This window comes from Heterodontus francisci, chromosome 15 (assembly GCF_036365525.1).
Source record: "Heterodontus francisci isolate sHetFra1 chromosome 15, sHetFra1.hap1, whole genome shotgun sequence".
NCBI classification, from domain to species: domain Eukaryota; kingdom Metazoa; phylum Chordata; class Chondrichthyes; order Heterodontiformes; family Heterodontidae; genus Heterodontus; species Heterodontus francisci.
The window spans coordinates 28,825,369-28,848,979 of NC_090385.1; the positions used below are offsets into that span (position 1 = coordinate 28,825,369).

The 23,611-nt window shown below is 41.1% G+C and overlaps 1 protein-coding gene across 6 annotated transcripts in view; it reads right to left on the reverse strand.

Annotated features, from left to right (window-relative positions):
- Window positions 1-23,611, reverse strand: part of LOC137377560 (neuronal migration protein doublecortin-like) — a 362,944-nt gene that overhangs the window by 173,591 nt on the left and 165,742 nt on the right. For 5 of the 6 annotated variants that reach the window (XM_068047315.1, XM_068047310.1, XM_068047314.1 and 2 more), the window contains 2 exons: window positions 16,317-16,727; window positions 9,727-10,070 (listed from right to left, as the gene is read on the reverse strand). In XM_068047315.1, the coding sequence (XP_067903416.1) occupies window positions 9,727-10,070; window positions 16,317-16,689 (717 nt within the window). In that variant the 5' untranslated portion in view covers window positions 16,690-16,727. Of the gene's footprint in view, window positions 1-9,726; window positions 10,071-16,316; window positions 16,728-20,295; window positions 20,371-23,611 lie in introns of those variants that run through there. The other variant, XM_068047312.1, reaches the window with a different exon arrangement.

Below are 23,611 nucleotides of genomic sequence, written 5' to 3' on the forward strand. Positions count from 1 at the left end.
ATTTAGAGATACAGCACTGAAACAGGCCCTTCGGCCCACCGAGTCTGTGCCGACCAACAACCACCCATTTATACTAACCCTACAGTAATCCCATATTCCCTATCACCTACCTACACTAGTGGCAATTTACAACAGCCAATTTACCTATCACCTGCAAGTCTTTTGGCTGTGGGAGGAAACCGGAGCACCCGGCAAAAACCCACGCGGTTTTAGATTAGAACATTACAGCGCAGTACAGGCCCTTCGGCCCTCGATGTTGCGCCGACCTGTGAAACCATCTGACCTACACTATTCCATTTTCATCCATATGTCTATCCAATGACCACTTAAATGCCCTTAAAGTTGGAGAGTCTACTACTGCTGCAGGCAGGGCGTTCCACGCCCCTACTACTCTCTGAGTAAAGAAACTACCTCTGACATCTGTCCTATATCTATCACCCCTCAACTTAAAGCTATGTCCCCTCGTGTTTGCCATCACCATCCGAGGAAAAAGACTCTCACTATCCACCCTATCTAACCCTCTGATTATCTTATATGTCTCTATTAAGTCACCTCTCCTCCTCCTTCTCTCCAACGAAAACAACCTCAAGTCCCTCAGCCTTTCCTCGTAAGACCTTCCCTCCATACCAGGCAACATCCTAGTAAATCTCCTCTGCACCCTTTCCAAAGCTTCCACATCCTTCCTATAATGCGGTGACCAGAACTGCACGCAATACTCCAGGTGCGGTCTCACCAGAGTTTTGTACAGCTGCAGCATGACCTCGTGGCTCCGAAACTCAATTCCCCTACTAATAAAAGCTAACACACCATATGCCTTCTTAACAGCCCTATTAACCTGGGTAGCAACCTTCAGGGATTTATGTACCTGGACACCAAGATCTCTCTGTTCATCTACACTACCAAGAATCTTCCCATTAGCCCAGTACTCTGCATTCCTGTTACTCCTTCCAAAGTGAATCACCTCACACTTTTCCGCATTAAACTCCATTTGCCATCTCTCAGCCCAGCTCTGCAGCCTATCTATGTCCCTCTGTACCCTACAACATCCTTCGGCACTATCCACAACTCCACCGACCTTAGTGTCATCCGCAAATTTACTAACCCACCCTTCTACACCCTCTTCCAGGTCATTTATAAAAATGACAAACAGCAGTGGCCCCAAAACAGATCCTTGCGGTACACCACTAGTAACTAAACTCCAGGATGAACATTTGCCATCAACCACCACCTTGTCTTCTTTCAGCTAGCCAATTTCTGATCCAAAGCTCTAAATCACCTTCAATCCCATACTTCCGTATTTTCTGCAATAGCCTACCGTGGGGAACCTTATCAAACGCCTTACTGAAATCCATATACACCACATCCACTGCTTTACCCTCATCCACCTGTTTGGTCACCTTCTCGAAAAACTCAATAAGGTTTGTGAGGCAACACCTACCCGTCACAAAACCGTGCTGACTATCGCTAATGAACTTATTCTTTTCAAGATGATTATAAATCCTGTCTCTTATAACCTTTTCCAACATTTTACCCACAACCGAAGTAAGGCTCACAGGTCTATAATTACCAGGGCTGTCTCTACTCCCCTTCTTGAACAAGGGGACAACATTTGCTATCCTCCAGTCTTCCGGCACTATTCCTGTCGACAATGACGACATAAAGATCAAGGACAAAGGCTCTGCAATCTCCTCCCTAGCTTCCCAGAGAATCCTAGGATAAATCCCATCTGGCCCAGGGGACTTATCTATTTTCACACTTTCCAAAATTTCTAACACCTCCTCCTTGTGAACCTCAATCCCATCTAGCCTAGTAGCCTGAATCTCAGTATTCTCCTCGACAACATTTTCTTTCTCTACTGTAAATACTGACGCAAAATATTCATTTAATGCTTCCCCTATCTCCTCTGATACCACACACAACTTCCCACTACTATCCTTGATTGGCCCTAATCTAACTCTAGTCATTCTTTTATTCCTGATATACCTATAGAAAGCCTTAGGGTTTTCCCTGATCCTATCCGCCAATGACTTCTCGTGTCCTCTCCTTGCTCTTCTTAGCTCTCCCTTTAGATCCTTCCTGGCTAGCTTGTAACTCTCAAGCGCCCTAACTGAGCCTTCACGTCTTATCCTAACATAAGCCTTCTTCTTCCTCTTGACAAGCGCTTCAACTTCTTTAGTAAACCACGGCTCCCTCGCTCGACAACTTCCTCCCTGCCTGACAGGTACATACTTATCAAGGACACGCAGTAGCTGCTCCTTGAATAAGCTCCACATTTCGATTGTTCCCATCCCCTGCAGTTTCCTTCCCCATCCTACGCATCCTAAATCTTGCCTAATCGCATCATAATTTCCTTTCCCCCAGCTATAATTCTTGCCCTGCTGTATATACCTGTCCCTGCCCATCGCTAAGGTAAACCTAACCGAATTGTGATCACTATCACCAAAGTGCTCACCGACATCTAAATCTAACACCTGGCCGGGTTCATTACCCAGAACCAAATCCAATGTGGCATCGCCCCTGGTTGGCCTGTCTACATACTGTGTCAGAAAACCCTCCTGCACACACTGGACAAAAACTGACCCATCTAAAGTACTCGAACTATAGTATTTCCAGTCAATATTTGGAAAGTTAAAGTCCGCCATAACAACTACCCTGTTACTCTCGCCCCTGTCGAGAATCATCTTCGCTATCCTTTCCTCTATATCTCTGGAACTATTCGGAGGTCTATAAAAGACTCCCAACAGGGTGACCTCTCCTCTCCTGTTTCTAACCTCGGCCCATACTACCTCAGTAGGCGAGTCCTCAAACGTCCTTTCTGTCGCTGTAATACTCTCCTTGATTAACAATGCCACACCCCCCCCTCTTTTACCATCTTCTCTGTTCTTACTGAAACATCTAAATCCCGTAACCTGCAACATCCATTCCTGCCCCTGCTCTACCCATGTCTCCGAAATGGCCACTACATCGAGATCCCAGGTACCAACCCATGCTGCAAGCTCACCCACCTTATTCCGGATGCTCCTGGCGTTGAAGTAGACACACTTTAAACCAGGTTCTTGCTTGCCAGTGCCCTCTTGCGTCCTTGTAACCTTATCCCTGACCTCACTACTCTCAACATCCACAGCGGTCACAGGGAGAACTTGCAAATGTTGAGAGAACTTCCCGTTCTTCTTTAAATAGTGGCATCGGATCTTTTATGTTCACCGGAACAGGCAGATAATGCCTCAGTTTACTACCTCATCCAAAAAAAAGCACCTCCAACTTCTTCAGCACTGCAATGAAGTGTCATAGGAACAGAGGAAGATAGGAACAGGAGTAGGCGATTCAGCCCCTCGAGCCTGTCCCGTCATCAATGAGATTATGGCTGATCAGCGGCCTAACTCCATATACCTGCCTTCGGCCCATATCCCTTAATATCTTTGCTTAACAAAAATCAAGTACTCCAAGTGGGGTCTACCCAGGGTTTTGTACAGCTGCAGCATAGCCTCTGTGTCTTTATACTCCAATCCTCTACATATAAAGGCTAGCATTCCATTAGCCTTTTTGATTATTTTCTGCACTTGCTCGTGGCATTTAAAGATATATGCACCTGAATCCCCAAGTTTCTTTGGACATCCACTGTACTTAACCTCTTCCCATTTAGAAAGTACCCTGCTCTATCCTTTTTTGGTCCAAAATGGATAACCTCACACTTGCCCACATTGAAATCCATCTGCCATAGTTTTGTCCATTCACCTAGTCTGTCAATATCTCTTTGCAATTTTATGCTCTATCTAGACTGTCTACAATGCCGCCTAACTTTGTATCATCAGCAAATTTTGATATATGACTTACTGTGCCATCATCCAAGTCGTCAATGAATAATGTGAATAATTGAGGCCCCAACACAGATCCCTGTGGGACACCACTAGTTACATCCTGCCAATCGGAGTACTTATCCATTATCCCCACTCTCTGTCGCCTGTCACTCGACCAACTTCCTAACCATGTCAATAATTTCCCCTCAACTCCATGGGCTTCTACCTTAGTCATGCTAGATTATTTGCTCCAATGCTGAAGGAGAGCTTCAATCCACAATCTTCTAACTCAGAGCCTAGGGTGCTACCAATGAGCTAAACTGATATGGGGATTTCTGTGCTGTGATATCTGGCTACACAACATCACAACGCTCACTCACAGTAATATTTCTTAGCTCAGTTTCAAAGAGAAAAGACTAGTCCCTGGTGCTTGCAATGAACTTATTCAATACATGCTCCCCATGTACTATTTTATCAAAGACTCCCCTATATTTTAGAGAAACTTCCCCCAAGTTCTCCGCAACACCAGCCCTGCCTCCACTTACCCCCACCACCGCCACCCACCCAATGCGATGTTTACCTCACTGTTCATCCCACACAGGTATTGCATTTTCTATTTACAATAAAAATCTGAGTACTTTGATAGAAATGAGAAGTTAGATTTTCCATCGAGAAAAATTGCCAGAAAAATGCTTTCATCTGTTACTCGTTAACATTATAGGCAAAACAGTTTGTATCCCCTGAGCAGTCCTTGCCAAAATGGCTGATTGCATGAATATTTTCCTTGCTTCTATAACATCAAAAGGGTAAGAATCATTCATCAGGGAATTCTTATGCTATATACAGTCCAGATATATTACGTCCCCTTCTATATGAGATATTTTCTGTCTTCTTCCATGTAAGCTGCTATTAATCCTCTAGACAATACACACATGGGAAGTTCTAACTACTATTTCAACCCATCCATTAAAGCAGTTACAATGTTATTAAGGAGACCTGTGAAAGTACTCCTTGCAGTGTTGTAAAATCACCGCAGAACATTTAACCAAACAGCTCTGATTATAGTAAAGTAACAATGATTGTCTCTTACTCCAAAGATTAGAATATTAATGAGCAATTGGGACATCCCACAAATGTGTGGGAGAAGGAAAAAGCTCCAGCATGCATTTGTATCGTGGCAATCCATCATAGGGCAATATTTTTCTTTCAAAAGTACTGCTTCAGCTCATCACCCTTTCCTCCATCCTAATTGCAAGATCATTTACCTCTTTGGGGCAGGTTGTTCAACCTTGCCCATCTAAGAGCAAAGACCAAAGTACAGAAAGTCCTCATCAGGGAACTCCTCTTTGCTGACGATGCTGCTTTAACATCTCACACAGAAGAGTGTCTGCAGAGTCTCATCGACAGGTTTGCGGCTGCCTGCAACGAATTTGGCCTAACCATCAGCCTCAAGAAAACGAACATCATGGGACAGGACGTCAGAAATGCTCCATCCATCAATATCGGCGACCACGCTCTGGAAGTGGTTCAAGAGTTCACCTACCTAGGCTCAACTATCACCAGTAACCTGTCTCTCAATGCAGAAATCAACAAACGCATGGGAAAGTCTTCCACTGCTATGTCCAGACTGGCCAAGAGAGTGTGGGAAAATGGCGCACTGACACGGAACACAAAAGTCCAAGTGTATCAAGCCTGTGTCCTCAGTACCTTGCTCTATGGCAGCGAGGCCTGGACAACGTATGTCAGCCAAGAGCGACGTCTCAATTCATTCCATCTTCGCTGCCTCCAGAGAATCCTTGGCATTAGGTGGCAGGACCGTATCTCCAACACAGAAGTCCTCGAGGTGGCCAACATCCCCAGTTTATACACACTACTGAGTCAGCGGCGCTTGAGATGGCTTGGCCATGTGAGCCGCATGGAAGATGGCAGGATCCCCAAAGACACATTGTACAGCGAGCTCGCCACTGGTATCAGACCCACCGGCCGTCCATGTCTCCGCTTTAAAGACGTCTGCAAACGCGACATGAAGTCCTGTGACATTGATCCCAAGTCGTGGGAGTCAGTTGCCAGCGATCGCCAGAGCTGGTGGGCAACCATAAAGGCGGGGCTAAAGTGTGGCAAGTCGAAGAGACTTAGCAGTTGGCAGGAAAAAAGACAGAAGCGCAAGGGGAGAGCCAACTGTGTAACAGCCACGACAAACAATTTCTTCTGCAGCACCTGTGGAAGAGTCTGTCACTCTAATATTGGCCTTTATAGCCACTCCAGGCGCTGCTCCACAAACCACTGACCACCTCCAGGTGCTTACCCATTGTCTCTCGAGACAATGCGGAAAAATAACTTGTTCTACAACATTGCTGCATGCACTACATCATGACCAATGGGTATAGAACAAAAACAGACAGTGGTGTGAGCATTTTATTTTAATTGAGCACTGTAAATCTGCTGTTTGTTCGAAGTAATGATGCCTAAACACCCAAAATATGAGATATGACAAATGTACAGATTAGCACTCCCAATCAGCCCTTGGCTGTAAGCACACTATGCAATGTGGGCACACCCCCAGTGCTTTTCTCTGTTGCAGTCTGATATAATGAGGGCGGCACAGTGGCGCAGTGGTTAGCACCGCAGCCTCACAGCTCCAGGGACCAGGGTTCGATTCCTGGTACTGCCTGTGTGGAGTTTGCAAGTTCTCCCTGTGTCTGCGTGGGTTTTCTCCGGGTGCTCCGGTTTCCTCCCACAAGCCAAAAGACTTGCAGGTTGATAGGTAAATTGGCCATTATAAATTGTCACTAGTATAGGTAGGTGGTAGGGAAATATAGGGATAGGTGGGGATGTTTGTTGGGAATATGGGATTAGTGTAGGATTAGTATAAAATGGGTGGTTGATGTTCGGCACAGACTCGGTGGGCCGAAGGGCCTGTTTCAGTGCTGTATCTCTAATCTAATCTAATCATAACTGAGTGGCTTGCTATGCCATTTCAGAGGGCAGTTAAGAGTCACCCACAATGCTCCGGATCTGGAGTCACAAATAGGCCAGACCAGGTAAGGATGTCAGATTTCCTCCCTCTTTATGATAATCCAGTCATTTCATGATCATAAATGAGACTAGCATTTTATTCCAGATTTATTAATTACTTGAATTTAAATTCCCACAGCTGCTGTGGTGAGATTTGAACTCATGCCTCTGGACCATTAGTCTAGATTTCTAGGGTTACTAATCTAGTAAAATTACACTACGCTACCATCTACCTAAGTATCCTCAAATTTCATGCTTACAAGTGAGAAATAAGGCATTGTAATACAGTGACATCTTCCACAACACTTTGAATTCCACTGATTATCTCAGCTGTTTCAGGCATCACTTATTCTGCCTGAATGATGTGGGCTTCAATTGTTGAGTCAACTTTTCACTTTGTTATACTGCCAGACTTGGGGCGGCACAGTGGCGCAGTGGTTAGCACTGCAGCCTCACAGCTCCAGCGACCCGGGTTCAGTTCTGGGTACTGCCTATGCAGCGTTTGCAAGTTCTCCATGTGTCTGCGTGGGTTTCTGCTGGGTTTCCTCCCACCTCCAAAGACTTGCAGGTTGATAGGTAAATTGGCCATTGTAAATTGCCCCTAGTGTAGGTAGGGGGTAGGAGAATGGTGGGGATGTGGTAGAGAATATGGGATTAATATAGGATTAGTACAAATGGGTGGTTGTTGGTCGGCACAGACTCGGTGGGCTGAAGGGCTTGTTTCAGTGCTGTATCTCTCAATAAATAAAATTATGATTCCTGTGTTGTGACAGTATTGAATTTCAACCTAAATTAGCTGATATAATTTAAATACAACAACATTTGGTTCTCCTTTCCCCAAGATCAATGCATGTCATTAAAGACTATGAACAGCAGTAAAGACAGTACCATCCTTTAAACAGTCATTTCAAACAAGGTGTTGGAGTTGCAGGAAATCCTCTTCTGATGTTCATGTGCGATTCATAAAAACTGGAAAATCTTTTTTCTCAAGTTTCCATTACAGAATCACCTTATTCTAAAAGGATCTCTCATTGATAAAGACATGTTGTTTCTCAGAAGTGGCTATTTTGTAATGTTCCTGACCAGATTTGTGTAATAATTAAGAGACACCAATGACATGTGTAAGAAAAGGAAGTGCCATACCTGGTTTATCTTGAAGAACTTCTCAGTTTTCCTGTTGCTTGTGGTCGTTCCGATTATACTGTCTGTTTGACAGGAAATAGAACAGCCAGTCTGGCTATTTAACCAGCCTTCAAATTGAGGGTAGCATTTTATGGCTGGAGAATAGATACATGGCAGATGTAGTTCTGATTTCTCCATGACACTGAGTTCCCAATTTTTGCCATGTCACTACAGAGGGCTGATTAGCTTCATAGGGAGGGAAGGAAAACATAGAAGGCTCATCCCTAGGCTGTTCTACACACCTGACAATGAGCTCAGAACAGTACTTGTGAAGGCCTGACAGCTGGTCCTCAACCACAGCTGATACATGGCCCAGGGTGGGAAATATAAAGAATGTTTATCTTCAAATTGATGAGCGAAAGAAAAACACAAGGGCAGCAATAAAGATAACGAACTCCACTATGAAACCCATAGTCCCTTGTTATTGTAGTTGTTATCTTCAAATAGCCTCAAGTGCTGTCAATTTTCCCACACATCCCAATATAAACTTTGAATGTAGAGTCAAGGACAAAGCTGAATGGGCTCCACTCACTCTAATTCTATATTCGGGAATGTGTAATGGATAGTATATCTTAGTAATGTCAGTTAGTAGTGTTTGTTTGATATAAAATAGAAACAATTACCCTTGTCCATCTGGGATGTTTGCAGTTTAATCACAACTGTTAACATAAATTGTCCCCGACATATGTGACCAATAGTTAAGAGATTTGCAAAATGTGTGCGTGCAATACTTTATCAGAGCGAGACTGCGTCATCACCAGATCTCACTCTCACATCTCCTGGTGACTAGTAGTATTGGCAGAGACTGGAATCAGGTCTACCATCCATGCTTTTAGGCACAGTTGGTGCAAGGCCTGAAAAAGTGTGCAAGAAACTGAAGCAAGAGTTTATATCCACACTAAAAAGTTGTAAAATTAAAAGTAAGACAAAGAACATGCATCAAAGTTAAGTAGTCATGGGAGATAGTCCTCACCTGTAGCATTATCTTCTCCATTGGTAGTCAATTTCTTTACACTCATGTGTTTGTTGTATCCGGTCACTCCTGTGGACAGTCCTGCAGATTCTCCCAACTGCTACATATTTTATGGAGTTATTCAACTGTCTCATGCCCCCAGTAGATACTGCTACTTGTTTCACAGCATCTCAAATGGACCTTCTTATAAAATGGTGTACATTTTAACTATCTGCCCCAACTTGGACCTTTAAGAGGCTAAGAGGTAGAGTCATGCGTTCAGATAAACTCATCACGATTACACACTCTCTCGAAGATCCCACACCTGATTCATAAGGATACCTTCAAGAGCCTCACTGTAAATTCCCATGTAATTAATTGATTCTCGTGACCATAATGTTATTTCAAACAAATGGAGCTCTTGTCTCATATACTATATTGTTTCCCATGCACAATGTTAGATAACTTTACCAAAGTAGGATTTTGAAGGTGTTCACTCATTCACTGATCTGCAGTAAGAGGCATTAGCTTTCATAATGTCCTGATTTATATGGCCAGTGCTACAAGACTTTCAAAAATATAAATGGTCTGACAGAATAACAAAAACATACCTACATATATGTTCTGCAGTGGAAAATAGAGAATAAGGTAGTCAATTAAATGAAGAGCAGGTTTCATCCACCAATTGACCAGTCTTTCTCAGTTCTCCAGTACGGCACACATACGGGCTTTATAGCTCACCTCGTACTTGTTGATTGTTGATGGAACAGCGAGACTCACCTGCTTGCCATCCAAGGTGTATAGCTTCTTCACTACCCCAGTCTCCAGCTTGATGGCCTCAGTGATGTCTGTAAGAACTTGCTCAAAGGAGTGTGCTGTTTTCTTGTTGAGCAGAACTCTCACTGCTTTCCGTGGCTTGACTCCACTCCGTATAACAGTCACTAGTTTAGGGCGGACAAAGTCCTTGGTTTCTTTGACCTCAGTCATGTGCTTGGCACTGGCCAGGGATTGTGGTACTTTCTGGGTACCAGAGGCTTTGACATTTACAGACCAATTGGGATTTACATTCTTGGTGTAATCCACCTTTTTGAAGATGTCATGTGATGAGCAAACATAACTCTCTCCTAAACAGAAAGAAAAATGCATGGTGAAATTTGTCACTGAATTAAACCCAGAAAACATGTTTTAAATTGTTTACATTACTTGCTTTAGTTTTAGCCAAATACTTAATATGACTGGGTCTGTATCAATGAAAGCCTAACTATCAGTAAGGCTGCATATAAATAGTTATCGAAGCTGGCAACACATACTGAATGAATTAGCTGAATAATGTCACAGGCCTCTTTGCACAATTGGTCAAAAGGGCACAGTATACAATTGCCTTAAACTTCATCTATGCAAATATGTGTGATAGGAATTGTTTTCTGTTAAATCTGGGTGGGGAGGGTATAGGGTGGGACATTTTTGTATGTTGAAGATTAATATTTATTGTAAGGGCATGATATAGAAACTGACTCAGGATGTGTCCTGGAAGTAGTGAGCAACAGCCAGAGATTAAGGGGTGCAACGGCCAATGCACTGAATGTGCCATCTATTACAGTAACAGGTAATTATAGATATATTGGTTAAATTCCTACAAAAATGGAACACTTCTTGATTAAACCTTCCTTTTTCAAAGTCATATCAACCCAAAGTATTACGTTGTTTTTTAAAACAGAGTTTAGCTTCCTTTGAATAAGGGATCTCCGACCAGTTAGAATTTACTTTTATAGAAAGCAAAATACTGCGGAATATTGGAAATCTGAAATAAAAACAGAAAGCGCTGGAAATACTCAGCAGGTCTGGCAGCATCTGTGGAGAGATAAACAGTTAATGTTTCAGGACTGTGACCATTCATCAGAACAACAACACATGTGAGTGGATCTATTGCCATGCACTGTCAATTTTCTCAAGCATCACTGTTTTGGCACGTTTGCCAAGCCACATGTATCATGGGAGATGCCCTCCACACAATCTAATCAGCAATATGTACATGGAATCTGTCTAAACTCACCAGGACTGGAAATTCCAAGCATAAATTAATACAAATGGAGCTGCTTTTCAGTGCTGTGGAGATTATTAAAGCAACTTGCTATTTTATGAGTGACCTCCATGTGCTACATCCCTCTGTGCCAGATACTTAATTGCTTCTCTTTTTGCTTCTGATCCCAGATGGGACATTGAAGGAAGTCTTATGCAACCCCATTCTTAAAAGCTGAGTTCTGAACTGAAGTTTCATTTGTGCCCACTTTCATTCAATTAATTCATAACACTTAGAATGATATTGTACCTTTGACAGTGGCTATAGCAGAATCATTTAATGACACTACATCCCCAAAATGCAGTCACAATACAAAAGAGCTATTTAATGCATAAATTCACTGCATTAGATGACTATTGTGCAAATTCTTGCCAAAATAAAAACTTTTTTGCCTATATTATTTTAGTTGTCTAACCAGCAATGAAGTGGTCAGTGGTTCCAGCATTTCTTGTTTTTATTTCAGATTTCCAGCATCCGCAGTATTTTGCTTTTATATTAATGAAGTGGTCATGCAGTCAGCTGCAATCCCTCACTCCAGATTTCAAATATAATTCATTACCTGCCTTGATTAACCATCAAGAAAAGGTGGCAAGTGGATAAAAAGTGTACATCCTCATGAAGCTGCTGGAAGGGCAGGGAAGGTGGCACCAGAGATCCACAATGGCTGACTCCTCCAAAGGCACATTCATGCTATTCTATGTGCCCTGGGACTAATGTTTATTTTATCCCCTCCAAACTAGTGCGACTATAAATTCCCATAGGAACCAACTGCCATCTAGTATCAAGTGAAGTGTCCAATGTTCATGTGTGAACCTATGTAATGAATGTCTGGGGACCATTAGACCTTAGAAGGTATCACAGCTAAATTAAATTGTGTCCTTACCCTATGCATCTACCTCTGCAATTTCCAGTCATTAACAGACAGCAACCATAACCAGGAATTCCAGCTACATTTTCCTCTTCCTTGCTCTAGAGACACAGAGGCCAACTGAAGGAGCCTTACCCCAGCTGAGATCAGCTAACACAGAAGACCATGATTGTATCTGGGACTTTCCTGGACTATGTGGTTTAGTAATCCACTGCAATGCACATACCCACTGAGCCATCAGGGAGCTGTAGGAAAATGCTTATTGTAAACTGATGGGTTCATAGTCGTGCGATCCCACTGTATTTGGGATGGAGTGAGCCCAATTGTTCTAATGAGAACAGAAAACTTCAGGAGAGAACATGAGAAAAGGTGGTTTGGACTGATAACCCTGTCCATCCAGAGCAATCAGCTGTAAAAGCTTTAATGGCTTAGGTAATGGCAGCAGCAATGGACAGTCTGAAGGCCTTGATTGTCTATTTCTCCTGGCTGTGGGAGATGAAATTGACAAGGGAGGTTGTGCAAGGGAACAAAACAGAAATTGAATGACATGGTGGGGGGACAGCAGTGAGTAAAAAGAGTAATAACTCTTACTGCACATATGCACATTGTGGAATAGTAATGTCTGTAAAGTGATTATATTGCTGACCAAATGACCATAGGGACTTATTAATTATTCATCTAACCCTTTGACTGTTCAAATATGTCTACTGCAAAACCTCTTCAGAATGCGGAATGATCTAGTTGCCTACATGTTCCTCTTTGAAGTTTATTCTCATTTGTTACATGGCCAATTCCATTTTTAAATAGGGTAGCACGTTCTTGCCAAGATCCATCAGTTCCATGTGTTTTTTATTAGTACTTTACACACACGAGTGGAGCAAAAACCGAATCTGGATTCAGGCAATGTAGGAGGCAACAATTTAAATAGCTGATGCCAGCAAAAAGAACAGCAAGAAATTTAAATTACCCATTGTTTGATATTCTTGCATTCTTGAATGAAACATTCTACATAGCTTTCATATGTTAGCTGTTAGATCTTCATGATTACTGGCATACAATGACATTCATAATTACTCTATGAAGTCTTTATTTCAATTTCCCCACCTCCCCAAAAGGTGCTGGTTCATGCTGGGGTACAGTTGCAAAGGTGTTGGCTGCCCTCTAGCATCTTACTCAAGTAGTTATTCACTATGTTTGAACCAGGAGAGTTAGTAGTGTCAGGCTATTCAATCACAGGAACATTACAGCCAAGCCCGACCCTGCCCTCATCCAACATCCACAAACGTGTGCACATTCCACCACAGGTTACTGATCTTTCCCTCTTCCCTAGGCCATGAGCACTGTGACCGACTATACTGCCAGTACTGCCATAACAGCTGAGCGCAGCTAATTCAGCACAGTGGAGAGATCAAACTTAGAATCTCCCTGGTCTGTAAGCCTCAAACCCAACCGACTGGTGCACTTATCCACTGACCAATTAGACAAGCAGAAGCAAAGGTATTTTTAATCTACCATCTCAAGCACTGTATATATTTTCTAGCCTTAATTGATGGCTATGTGTAATCTTGTTAACTGCTGTGTGAAATGTGAATAATTACCAATCTTGTTTAGCAAAGACAAACTAATGTAAAAATGTTCTGCTAGCAAGGCAAGTTCCCTAATGAAAAGGCAGGCCTTTTCAGACTCTTGAGTCCAGGCACTCATAGCTTCCAGGATTAAATGCAGAACAAAGCCTATAAAATTAATCATGTCTCCAAAGAAAATAAATTCATAATGAGATAATTAACAAAGTGGTTAGCTGTCGCATAAATAATCAAATGCAGAATGAAGGCCAAACAAGTTAATGCAAAATGTAGGCCAAACAGCTTTAAACAGATGCTATTGAATAGTTGCTTACAAAGCTATCAGCTCTACCCACATCCTGCTCTCAATTTTGTTCTAAATCAGATGAATAGAAACAGATAGGGGGAGTTCACTAATTTTCCATAATTTCTCACCTTATGGTTATAATATGGTCAGAAGTGCAGGGCAGTCTGCCCAAACATTATATTCTACTTTTCTCAAGCCAGATATACACATATGGGCTTTCTTGATGAGGGAGTAATAGATTTGTGAGAGAGTTCCTATTCAGTTTTATCATGGAGGTAGTGATTGGTGTGCATGCATAAAACTCTTTACTGTATTGCACACAGACCCTAACATGCTAACCTGAAATTAATGTAGAATGAGCTAATAACAGAGACCCAATTAATACAACTTAAGCTGTGCTGTATAATTCATATCTCGTTTATACTTTTGACTTCTTATCTATGTGAAACTAGCATACAGATTTGTCCAACATAAAAATAGTAGCCAAAAAACAAATATTTTCAAAGACTTGGCAAATAAGACTTGATTGTATTTGGGCTTCAGGCCAGTACACTCTACAAAACTGCCAAATGTAATAAAATTTGTAACATCATAGCATGTATAGGTCACAATGTGATTCACTGCCTGTGTCTCTGCATGGACTGTAACTTTTGATGACCAATCCCTTGTGTGAATTTCAATCAATTATCAAAAGGTAGTGAAGCCAAAGTCAACACCAAATGGCACTCAATCAACAGGATAATTTTATGAATGCGAGAGTACCAATAACGCACACATCTTAATAGAGAAGTTGTTAACTCACATGACTTGATTTGATAGAGAGATTGCTGTGTGAATACTGAGGTGCCAGATAGTGTCTGTTCAGTTAGTCAGTCAGCATTGATGTTCACTACTTGTTTTGCCAGTGATCAACTCACTTTTACTCACTTTTACTTTTCTCCCTCACTTGCACACACAACCATAAACACACAACCATAAACACACAAACACAGTTAAACAAGCAATGTATTGTTACACAGAGATTGATTCAGGAGCTCCAAAGCAAATGAGGCAGAAAGAGTGGCTTTATTGCCCAACGGCAAGTGCAAATTCAAAGAGATTCTGGGCACTCAGTAGGCTGATCCCACTGAACTTTTTTATGAGTATGAAATGGTTACTTTCCAGTCTTTAGGCATAATGAAAAGGTACACCTATGACTCAATTACTCAGTAGAATCTGTTTGCCTCCCTCTGTCAAAAATTGCTACACTTAGGAAGCCCGTCATTGTAACTTGAACTATTAAATCCCAGAGTTTTAACTAACTAATTTTAGCCAGAAGAGCTATTAATATTTTTGCCAACACAGTTCCTTATAGTATGGAATGTGCTGGGCACAGTTGCATGTTGAAGGGAATTATTTCACAGCTGCTGCTCTTGTGCAGTGCCAGTTTAGTCACCCAAGCAAGTAAATGATGCAATGGTGGGGTCACACCCTGCTGATAGCAGGATTCTATTCCCATGAATCAGACAAAAGACAGCCAAGGAAGTCATCCTCACTACTGCAGATCAACTTTGGCCCTGTTGATAATGGGAACAGAAAGCAAAAGGTGAGAAACTGGCTGATGGGTTACTTCTAACACTGAAAAGTTGCTCTTTTAAACCCTCTACCCATTCCCAAAATGTCAACGGTTGTTCTTTAGAACATCTAACACTAGCAATTTAATATAAAATGCACTATTCCACCCCTAGGTTACATGGGGGAGAAAAGCCCAACATCTTAGGAATGAACAACTACACAATTCAACCAGCTGACTTGTCCTGCTACTTTACTCAATGACAGATGTGATAGATCTACTAAGGAGACTGGACCGTGGTATGTCTGACCTTGGAAGTTGTTGCTTACAATTTCGGTGAAATAGATAACACAGCTACCAAGATAGAAATTATGCTATTAAAATAAGTGATTTAGAGCTGTCCCTGCCAGTCAATAATATGTATAACCACATAATAATAATGTAATACATTATAATTTCTGTAACAGAAATTTGAACTTTCTAATTAAAAGCCATCATATATAGATACTTACACAACAATATCTCTAATCAATACAAAAGTGGCCATTTATAGCAAAAATAAATCTGCAATCCAATGCCATTTTTGGCACTTTATAAGGAATTTCTGTGCTGGTTCAAAGAAAGGGTTGGTAGGGATAAAAATGGTTTTAACACAAGGATTGAAAAGAATAGTCAAAATTCCAAACATAACAAAGAAGCTTAATAGCGTTACAATTCAACCAAGCTATGATGATCCTCCCTTTTAAATTCAAGCCATTCAATCAGTTAGATTGCCTAAATATATATATTTAAATTATGCAAACTTAAACAAAATTACACCATATGACCAGATGTCAATGCACCTACTCATACACTGCATTGTTACATGGTATAAAATGCTTATCTGTAAGCAAATGCTCAGTTATCCCGCAATTTTTACTTTAAATAGCTAAAGAAAACAAAATTCAAAGAAGCAAGGGGAGATGAGCTCTGGTCCTATACTAAGATGACCAGGGACTAACCTTCCTCCAGTTCATCAAGACTGGTAATCTTCCCAATCCCATCAATGGAAAAGATAATGCGCACTCCCTGAGGCAGGTTCACATTATCTGACAGAGTTCGGGTCAGGTCTGCCAACAGAGCGTCAAAGGAACGGAAGCGATCTGCAGATATTGCATACACGATGCCCTTGAAGTACCGATCCCCATTGCGATAGAAGCGGACTTTCTTGGCTTTCTTCTCAGTGGTAAGGGCCTGCAAGGTTCGGGTGCGGTAGAAACTGCAATGAGCACTATGTGTGGGGCTGGGTAAACCATTCATCCTTGAACCCTTTGAATAGCGTGTCTTGTCCCTTTCGTCAAAATGGCCAAAATCCAGCTCTTTATCTTGGAACATGCTTCGGTTAATTGGTCAGAATTGAAGATCAAACAAACCTGCAACAGACATAAGGTTCAAGTTTACACACAGCAAGAGTTTGTGAAAATCTAGAAAATCCCTGGCCTCTAAATAGCCTAATGTACAGAACACTCCACCAGTAGCTGGTTCAGACCACTGTTTTAAGTGAATGTTTTTCATCCACTGGGAATATCCATTAAAGTTGAGGAGGGATCATTGGTACCAACTTTATCCCCACACCAGATATATGTTCCTTGCATACAAAAATGACTGGCAATCTCACTTGAAGACCATAGGAGTCTTTGAAAATATTACACTGCAGCAATAGATTTGTAATGAAGCACATTGTTGGCATACAGTAGAGGGAGCTTTGCTCTGCACTGCACCTAACTGTGCTTTACCCAGTAATCAATTCCTGATTTGAGAAAGAATTCCATTCTCCAGTACTAACTGAACAAGAACAAAGTTCACAAAAAAATTTAAGAATTTCTCTTCTGGTTAATCTTCCTGTAAGAGCCCATATTTAATGGCATTTCAAAAGCCCTTTTATTTTATGAAATGTCCTAATTAAAAAAGTCTTCTTTTGTTTTAGCCTGTACAACATCATCTAGTGATACTGATTGGTTCAAACAGTTAATGCCTGGTCTTAAGTTAAAATAGGAAACTTCCTTTGAAACATGTTTCTAACATGTAGATAAAACCAGGAAATTGAATTTGTGATAGGACTGGAACTTTGAGTGTGGTGATTCCATCTTCAGACACCAAGGGAATTAAATCAACCCATAATTAGTCAGTAAACAGATCACAAGCACACCAATCATATTCCCACCAATGTTATCCAGCATATAACTCCCAAAACAATCCCCTCTGTGTCTCTAATGCACCCACACTACATAAATAGTCAAATAGAAAGCAGCAGACAGAATTATTTAAATATTATATCCTTAATAAATGGAAGTGATAGAAATGTTATCATTTAACCCAGAATATGTACTCACAATTCCCAGTGTTTACCCAAACAATATACTCTCCCTTAAGAGCTTTTTTTCCTCATGAGATTAATTTGCCCACATGTAAATTTCATAAAATTTGAATATTACAGGAATTGATTATGAGAATGAATGGACTTTCATTTATTTTGCAATCCCAAGGAAATAAGGTATTTTTCAAGGCACTATACATCCAATTAATTACTTTTGAATATGGCAACCCATAGCACAGGACTGAAAATTTCACCCCAGTTTATCTGTTTAGGTCTTGAGGGCAACCTTGTGAGTCAGAGACATGAGTACTAACATTGAGCCAAGTTGTTACTTAAAAATAAATTTAGGAAACAAAGAACTCATGAGCCAATCTAGTATTTTGATAGCCAATGCACTCGACTTATTTACTACCTTGGTAGCCCTGGTACTGGGCTTAAGTAGATACTCTTTACCTATTGTAAATTATAATCCCTGCATGTAAGTGTACTGTATGACTCCAGAATATGATAAATTAACCTGCATATATACAATAAGTCAGGAAGGTTTTTTAAAAATCCACTTTAAGGAACGTTACATCCATGTAGTGTTTTACTGAATAACACTATTCATGTTGTGAAGACAGAATATATCGCTTAAGAGTAACAACATTGTAATGAAAATGTCCCTGGCCTCTTATGAACTCATCCACTCCCCAAATGCAATAATGTTCCAATAACCAAACTTAGATTTAGCATAACCATATTTAAGATATTGAATGCATTTATTTGGACTGGATATTGGGAATGAATACATATGGATGTCATCCCAAATTTTCCTCAATTTGTTTCTCCTGTACAAATTTCACCGGTTTCACTGGTACCAAACATCCTTTAGTACCTTGTCCAAGTAGCCATTCTTCATCTATGCCTAGAGAATGGGTTGGTTAATAAATTAATAGGATGGCATTACAAACCTGATCCTCCACTCATCCAACATACACTTTTCAACTGACAAAGTGGGAACCCTGGTTGATGTTTCTCCCTCTCTAGGTTGAGAACATTGAGGTTAATTGCTGCTGTGGCTAAGATTAGAAAAAACGCAGAACAGAGATTGAAAGGGGACCTTCTTGGTTTGTGTGGCTTATATCCATACTTGGATGAGCTTCTAGTAGAGTAAAACTCAAGTTTTTAATCATTCATCATATAACTAAAATCAACCCATACCATTATTCCTACACATTACCAATGTAGCCCACAGTGAATGATTCAGAAAACTACTAAACCTCTTAAATTATGATCAGAACAACTACATATTTTTAATGTGATTTTTTTTTTTAAGTTCCAAAGCCATTCTTTCATTTTGTGCTGTGGACATGGCTTCAAGACCAACTCATGTTCATGGGTGGAAATCTTCCTCTGTGACACCTAACCAGGCTCAGAAATGAAATGAGTTTGACAAATCCTATCCAGCTTCAGGTGACCATTAAAATCCCGAACACATAACTTAATAAGAACAGGTCATTCAGGTTTTCCTTGAGATTAGCTGTTGTGGGGAGTGCAAATGTCACTTTAGTGCAGCAGAGGTGCTGTTTCATGGTTGGTGATGGAGGAGAAATGGTGAGGCAGTGTAGATGAGCTGACCTGTGCTACCTGGGAGTGTTGCGGGTGACACTGTCTCAGGGAGGTAGCAGAAAGTGCCAACGTGACATCTTCCCTTCATTAAAAAAACGCAAAAAACGTGTTAATTGTAGCTCCAACCCTGCAGAACGACAAATGATCCTAAAAAGTGACCGAACACTAGAACAGAATTCTTTTTTAAAAAAATCACGAAAGACATCCTTTTGGAAATTTAATCTCAGTCACAACTGGAAATCTGAAACACCAGCAGCAATTTATCCTGACCCCGTGCTTTAAGGTGACAATTTCTGGGGAGGGGCTTCTCCTTGCTATATACAGATTTTCTTCTATAACGGTGTACAAATAGAATGTATTATTCATAAACTGTTCTGTAAAGAAAAGGCAAATAAACACACTACACGGAAGACTCATATTAAAACACTTGTTAACAAAGGCGTGATAAATGAATCATTAAAACCCGTCTGAACAGTTACTGTCAAAGGCATCTTAACAAAGGGAATTGATTGCTGCGATGTACTTATACATCGCACAGTTGAAGAAAAAATACGTTCCGCTCATTTAAAGAGAGGGGACTATGTACGTTTCGATACAATTTCTTGTTTAATGAAAAAATACAAAATGCAGCCGTCTTGTTGGAGGGAAGGTGCTATTGTCTATTAGTGCTAATCTGCAATATGTATTTAGAATTGATTGAATGGGAAATGTTAACTCTTTTCCGTTAATCCTGTAAAATGCTATGGAATGACTATATAGAAGGTGAAAAAATACTAGGCATCTGGGAATGAACACGAACTATACAATAGAATTTGAGAAATCTTATCGTCTCCATATATCAATTGCAGAGACACTGAAATAAATCACTTCCAATTCACACCGAGTCAATATCTTACTGCAGAATGTCAAACCCGAGCTCGATAAAAGTGCTAAAACAATAGTGCATGTATGTCTATATAGAGATATAGATTGCGTTTTACTCTGGTTTTTATTTAAGCAAAGAAGCAACTCACCAAATTGTGTGCTGTGTGGACAGGGTGTGGATGCAGAGAGAAAGAGACAATCCAAGTCTGCTTTTGTTGTCTGCGCTCGGGCTGGCCAAACCCACCACGGTGGAACTGTTTGATTCCTTGGGTCCTAGTGCGAGTTGTATTCCTCTCCCATTGAAACAGCCCGAGTGTTATAAGAGATCCTTGTTCCCTTTGCCAGCGCAACGCACGGGTCGAACGAACGAAAATTAATAGCTTGTATTAAGAAAAAATCCTACTGCTACACAAAATAGGCTTAATTCTACCAGCTGGTATATTGGATTAATTGTTGTATCGTCATATTGTATGATACAAAGCCATTAAACAAAACGAGATAGCGTGGTGAATGACGCCTCCAGCATTATAGATATTTCAGTTGAAAATAGTCCTGATGATGGACTAGTTTATTTGAACGGAAAGTTTCTGATATTTTAGAAAGATCTTATCACATCTCAAAACAGTTCAAAGTGCTTCATATGAAATTACTTTCAAGTACAGTGACAAGTAGATAATTTTTTATTCTTTCGTGGAATGTGGGCGTTGATGGCCAGGCCAGCATTTATTGTACATCCCTAATTGCCCTTGAGAAGATGGTGGTGAGCTGCCTTCCTGAACCACTGCAGTCTTTGGGGTGTAGGTACACCCACAGTGCTGTTAGGAAGGGAATTCCAGGATTTTGACCGTGCAACAGTGAAAAATGGCATATAATTCCGTCAGGATGGTGTGTGACTTGGAGGGGAACTTGCAATTTATGATGATCCCATGCATCGGCTGCCTTTGACCTAGGTGGTCGAGGTCGCGGGTTTGGAAGGTACTGTCTGAGTAGCCTTGGTGAGTTGCTGCAGTGCATCTTGTAGATGGTACACACTGCTTCCACTGTGCATCAGTGGTGGAGGGGATGCCAATCAAGCAGGCTGCTTTGTCCTGGATGTGTCGAGCTTCTTGAGTGTTGTTGGAGCTGCACCCATCCAGGCAAATGGAGAGTATTCCATCACACTCCTGACTTGTGCCTTGTAGATAGTGGACAGGCATTGACGACACAGGAGGTGAGTTACTTGCCGCAGAATTCCTAGCCTCTGACCTGCTCTTGTAGCCAAGGTATTTATGTGGCTGCTCCAGTTCAGATTCTGGTCAATGGTAAACCCCAGGATATTGATAGTGGGGGATTCAGCAATGGTAATGCCATTGAATGTCAAAGGGAGATGGTTAGATTCTCTCTTGTTTGAGATGGTCATTGTCTGGCACTTGTGCAGCACAAATATTACTTGCCACTTATAAGCCTAAGCCTGGATGTTGTGCGGGTCTTGCTGCATATGGGCGTGAGTTGCTTCAGTATCTGAAGAGTTGCAAATGGTGCTGAACATAATATTTTATATCATTTTTGGAGGGCACTATAAAGCAAAGGGATAATGTTCTCCTTATTTAAAATAATCACAGTCAGTGACCAGGTTCTGTTCCCCATACCCCAAATAATATGCCGAACTACTTCTGTGTTTATGACAATAACCCGAGCTATAACAGGATGGTCAATCACATTTCTTGAAATGGCTACTGGTCCTTTGCCAATCACACATGAGGCAGTTTTGCATCATATTTAAAGATATTTATCCAGTGATACTGAATAAGGATAATGGAAGGCGGTTGGTTTGAGAGCGAGTGGATGGGAGCTTCAGGCTTGTGTCTACTCAGTTTGCTTGAAGGGGCCCCAATTTTTCAGTGATGTGGATCCTGTAGTTGCAGGACCGTGCTGTGCTTGTGTTCAATCCTTCACACTTGTCTTTAATTTGTGAAGTTCTGGGTAAACTTGATATAGGAACAGAAGAAAAGTAATACGACGTGTTGCACTCCGATTCACCGCTCCCCTTGCCCGCCGCCTTCCAGGTTTACATTTTGACTCAAAATACCTCGCACTTTCCTTCAGCCAAACACGGTCATTTCCAGTGAGAAGCGGATGGACTTTGGGACCTTGGAGGAATCCTCTAGTCAGCAGAAAGGGTAAACTGGGGACCAAACGTTCAGGACTCTGCAGCGCAGCGATTAAACACTAATTGTAATGCAGGTGTGGCCACCATCTAAACCATTTCCCACCACGTGTCAGATTCTACCTTCATTTTGAAAAGATTTACAATATCACAATTAGAAAAAAGCATTGCTCAGAAAAAGGGGCTCTTTCCCTGTTTAATATCTTACAAAAAAATCTGACTACAGCAAAGGGAGTGGAGATCCTTTCTGCTTTTAGTTTCAACCAACGAGGCCCTAAAAGGGGTCTCTTTTTATTCTCACGACGATTTATATATATATATAACAAAACCTGTTACAGGGTAATGAAGTTATGAATGTCATTGTTCTATGTATTTTCCTAGCAATAAGATAGATAGCCCAACATTAACCTGTCTTTTGAAATATGTTTTGACGTTTTTATTTGCTTTTATGTCAAGGCTCACTGTCGATCTGATGTTTAATCGTTTCTTCCAGCCTCTTATATCATTGCCCTCCCATTAAAACCGTATATTCCGTTCTCCCGTGTTCACATTAATGCTTGCAAGCTAGCATTTGAATTAAATCCATCTTTTCTCTGAGGCAATTTCCAACATTATGCAAACCACTCTCAGGTCACAGAATTCTATACAACAGCCATTGCTCTCACCCTGAAATGATTATTGATCTATCTCTTCATTACAAAAGGTTACAGTCACACAAGATCCTCAGAAGGATGGTTTAAAATAACTGCTTTATTGCTAGTAAATCTCATCATTTCTGTAAAACTGAGAACCAAGACACTGAGTTCCCTTCTCGAGATTACATCCACCTATTGTGAAGACGCTTCTGCCGTGAGCTGCAGTATCCTGTCCAAACGGTACGGAATCATCTTTCATTTGGATTGTGGCAAATCTTCACAGACACGGCTCCAGGATAGCCCAGTGAAAACACGGAAGGGGAAAGACAGACGTTCATTTTAAACTCCATGAGGAATGACAGAACCTTCAGCACTGCCGATGTGTGTGGAGCAACGCAACTTTGTTCTTCTCTGTCTCAAAATAGCAGAGTAATGTAAGCGTGCAAATATGTCGTCTCAATACATGGCCTCTTAAACTGGAGAAAGTTCAGATCAAAAATGTAGTAAGAATTTAAACTCTCCGACTAGTGATGTGGTTTGAACCACTTGGGGCCACAGTAAAGGAGTCTAGATGGAGTACATTGAGTGGAATTGATGCGCTAGGCTTGGGTCTCTTAAGTGCTCTTGTAGAAAGTGTGTAGGATCATCTGGAAATGGTTTTCTGAAATCTTAAGAGCATTAGGT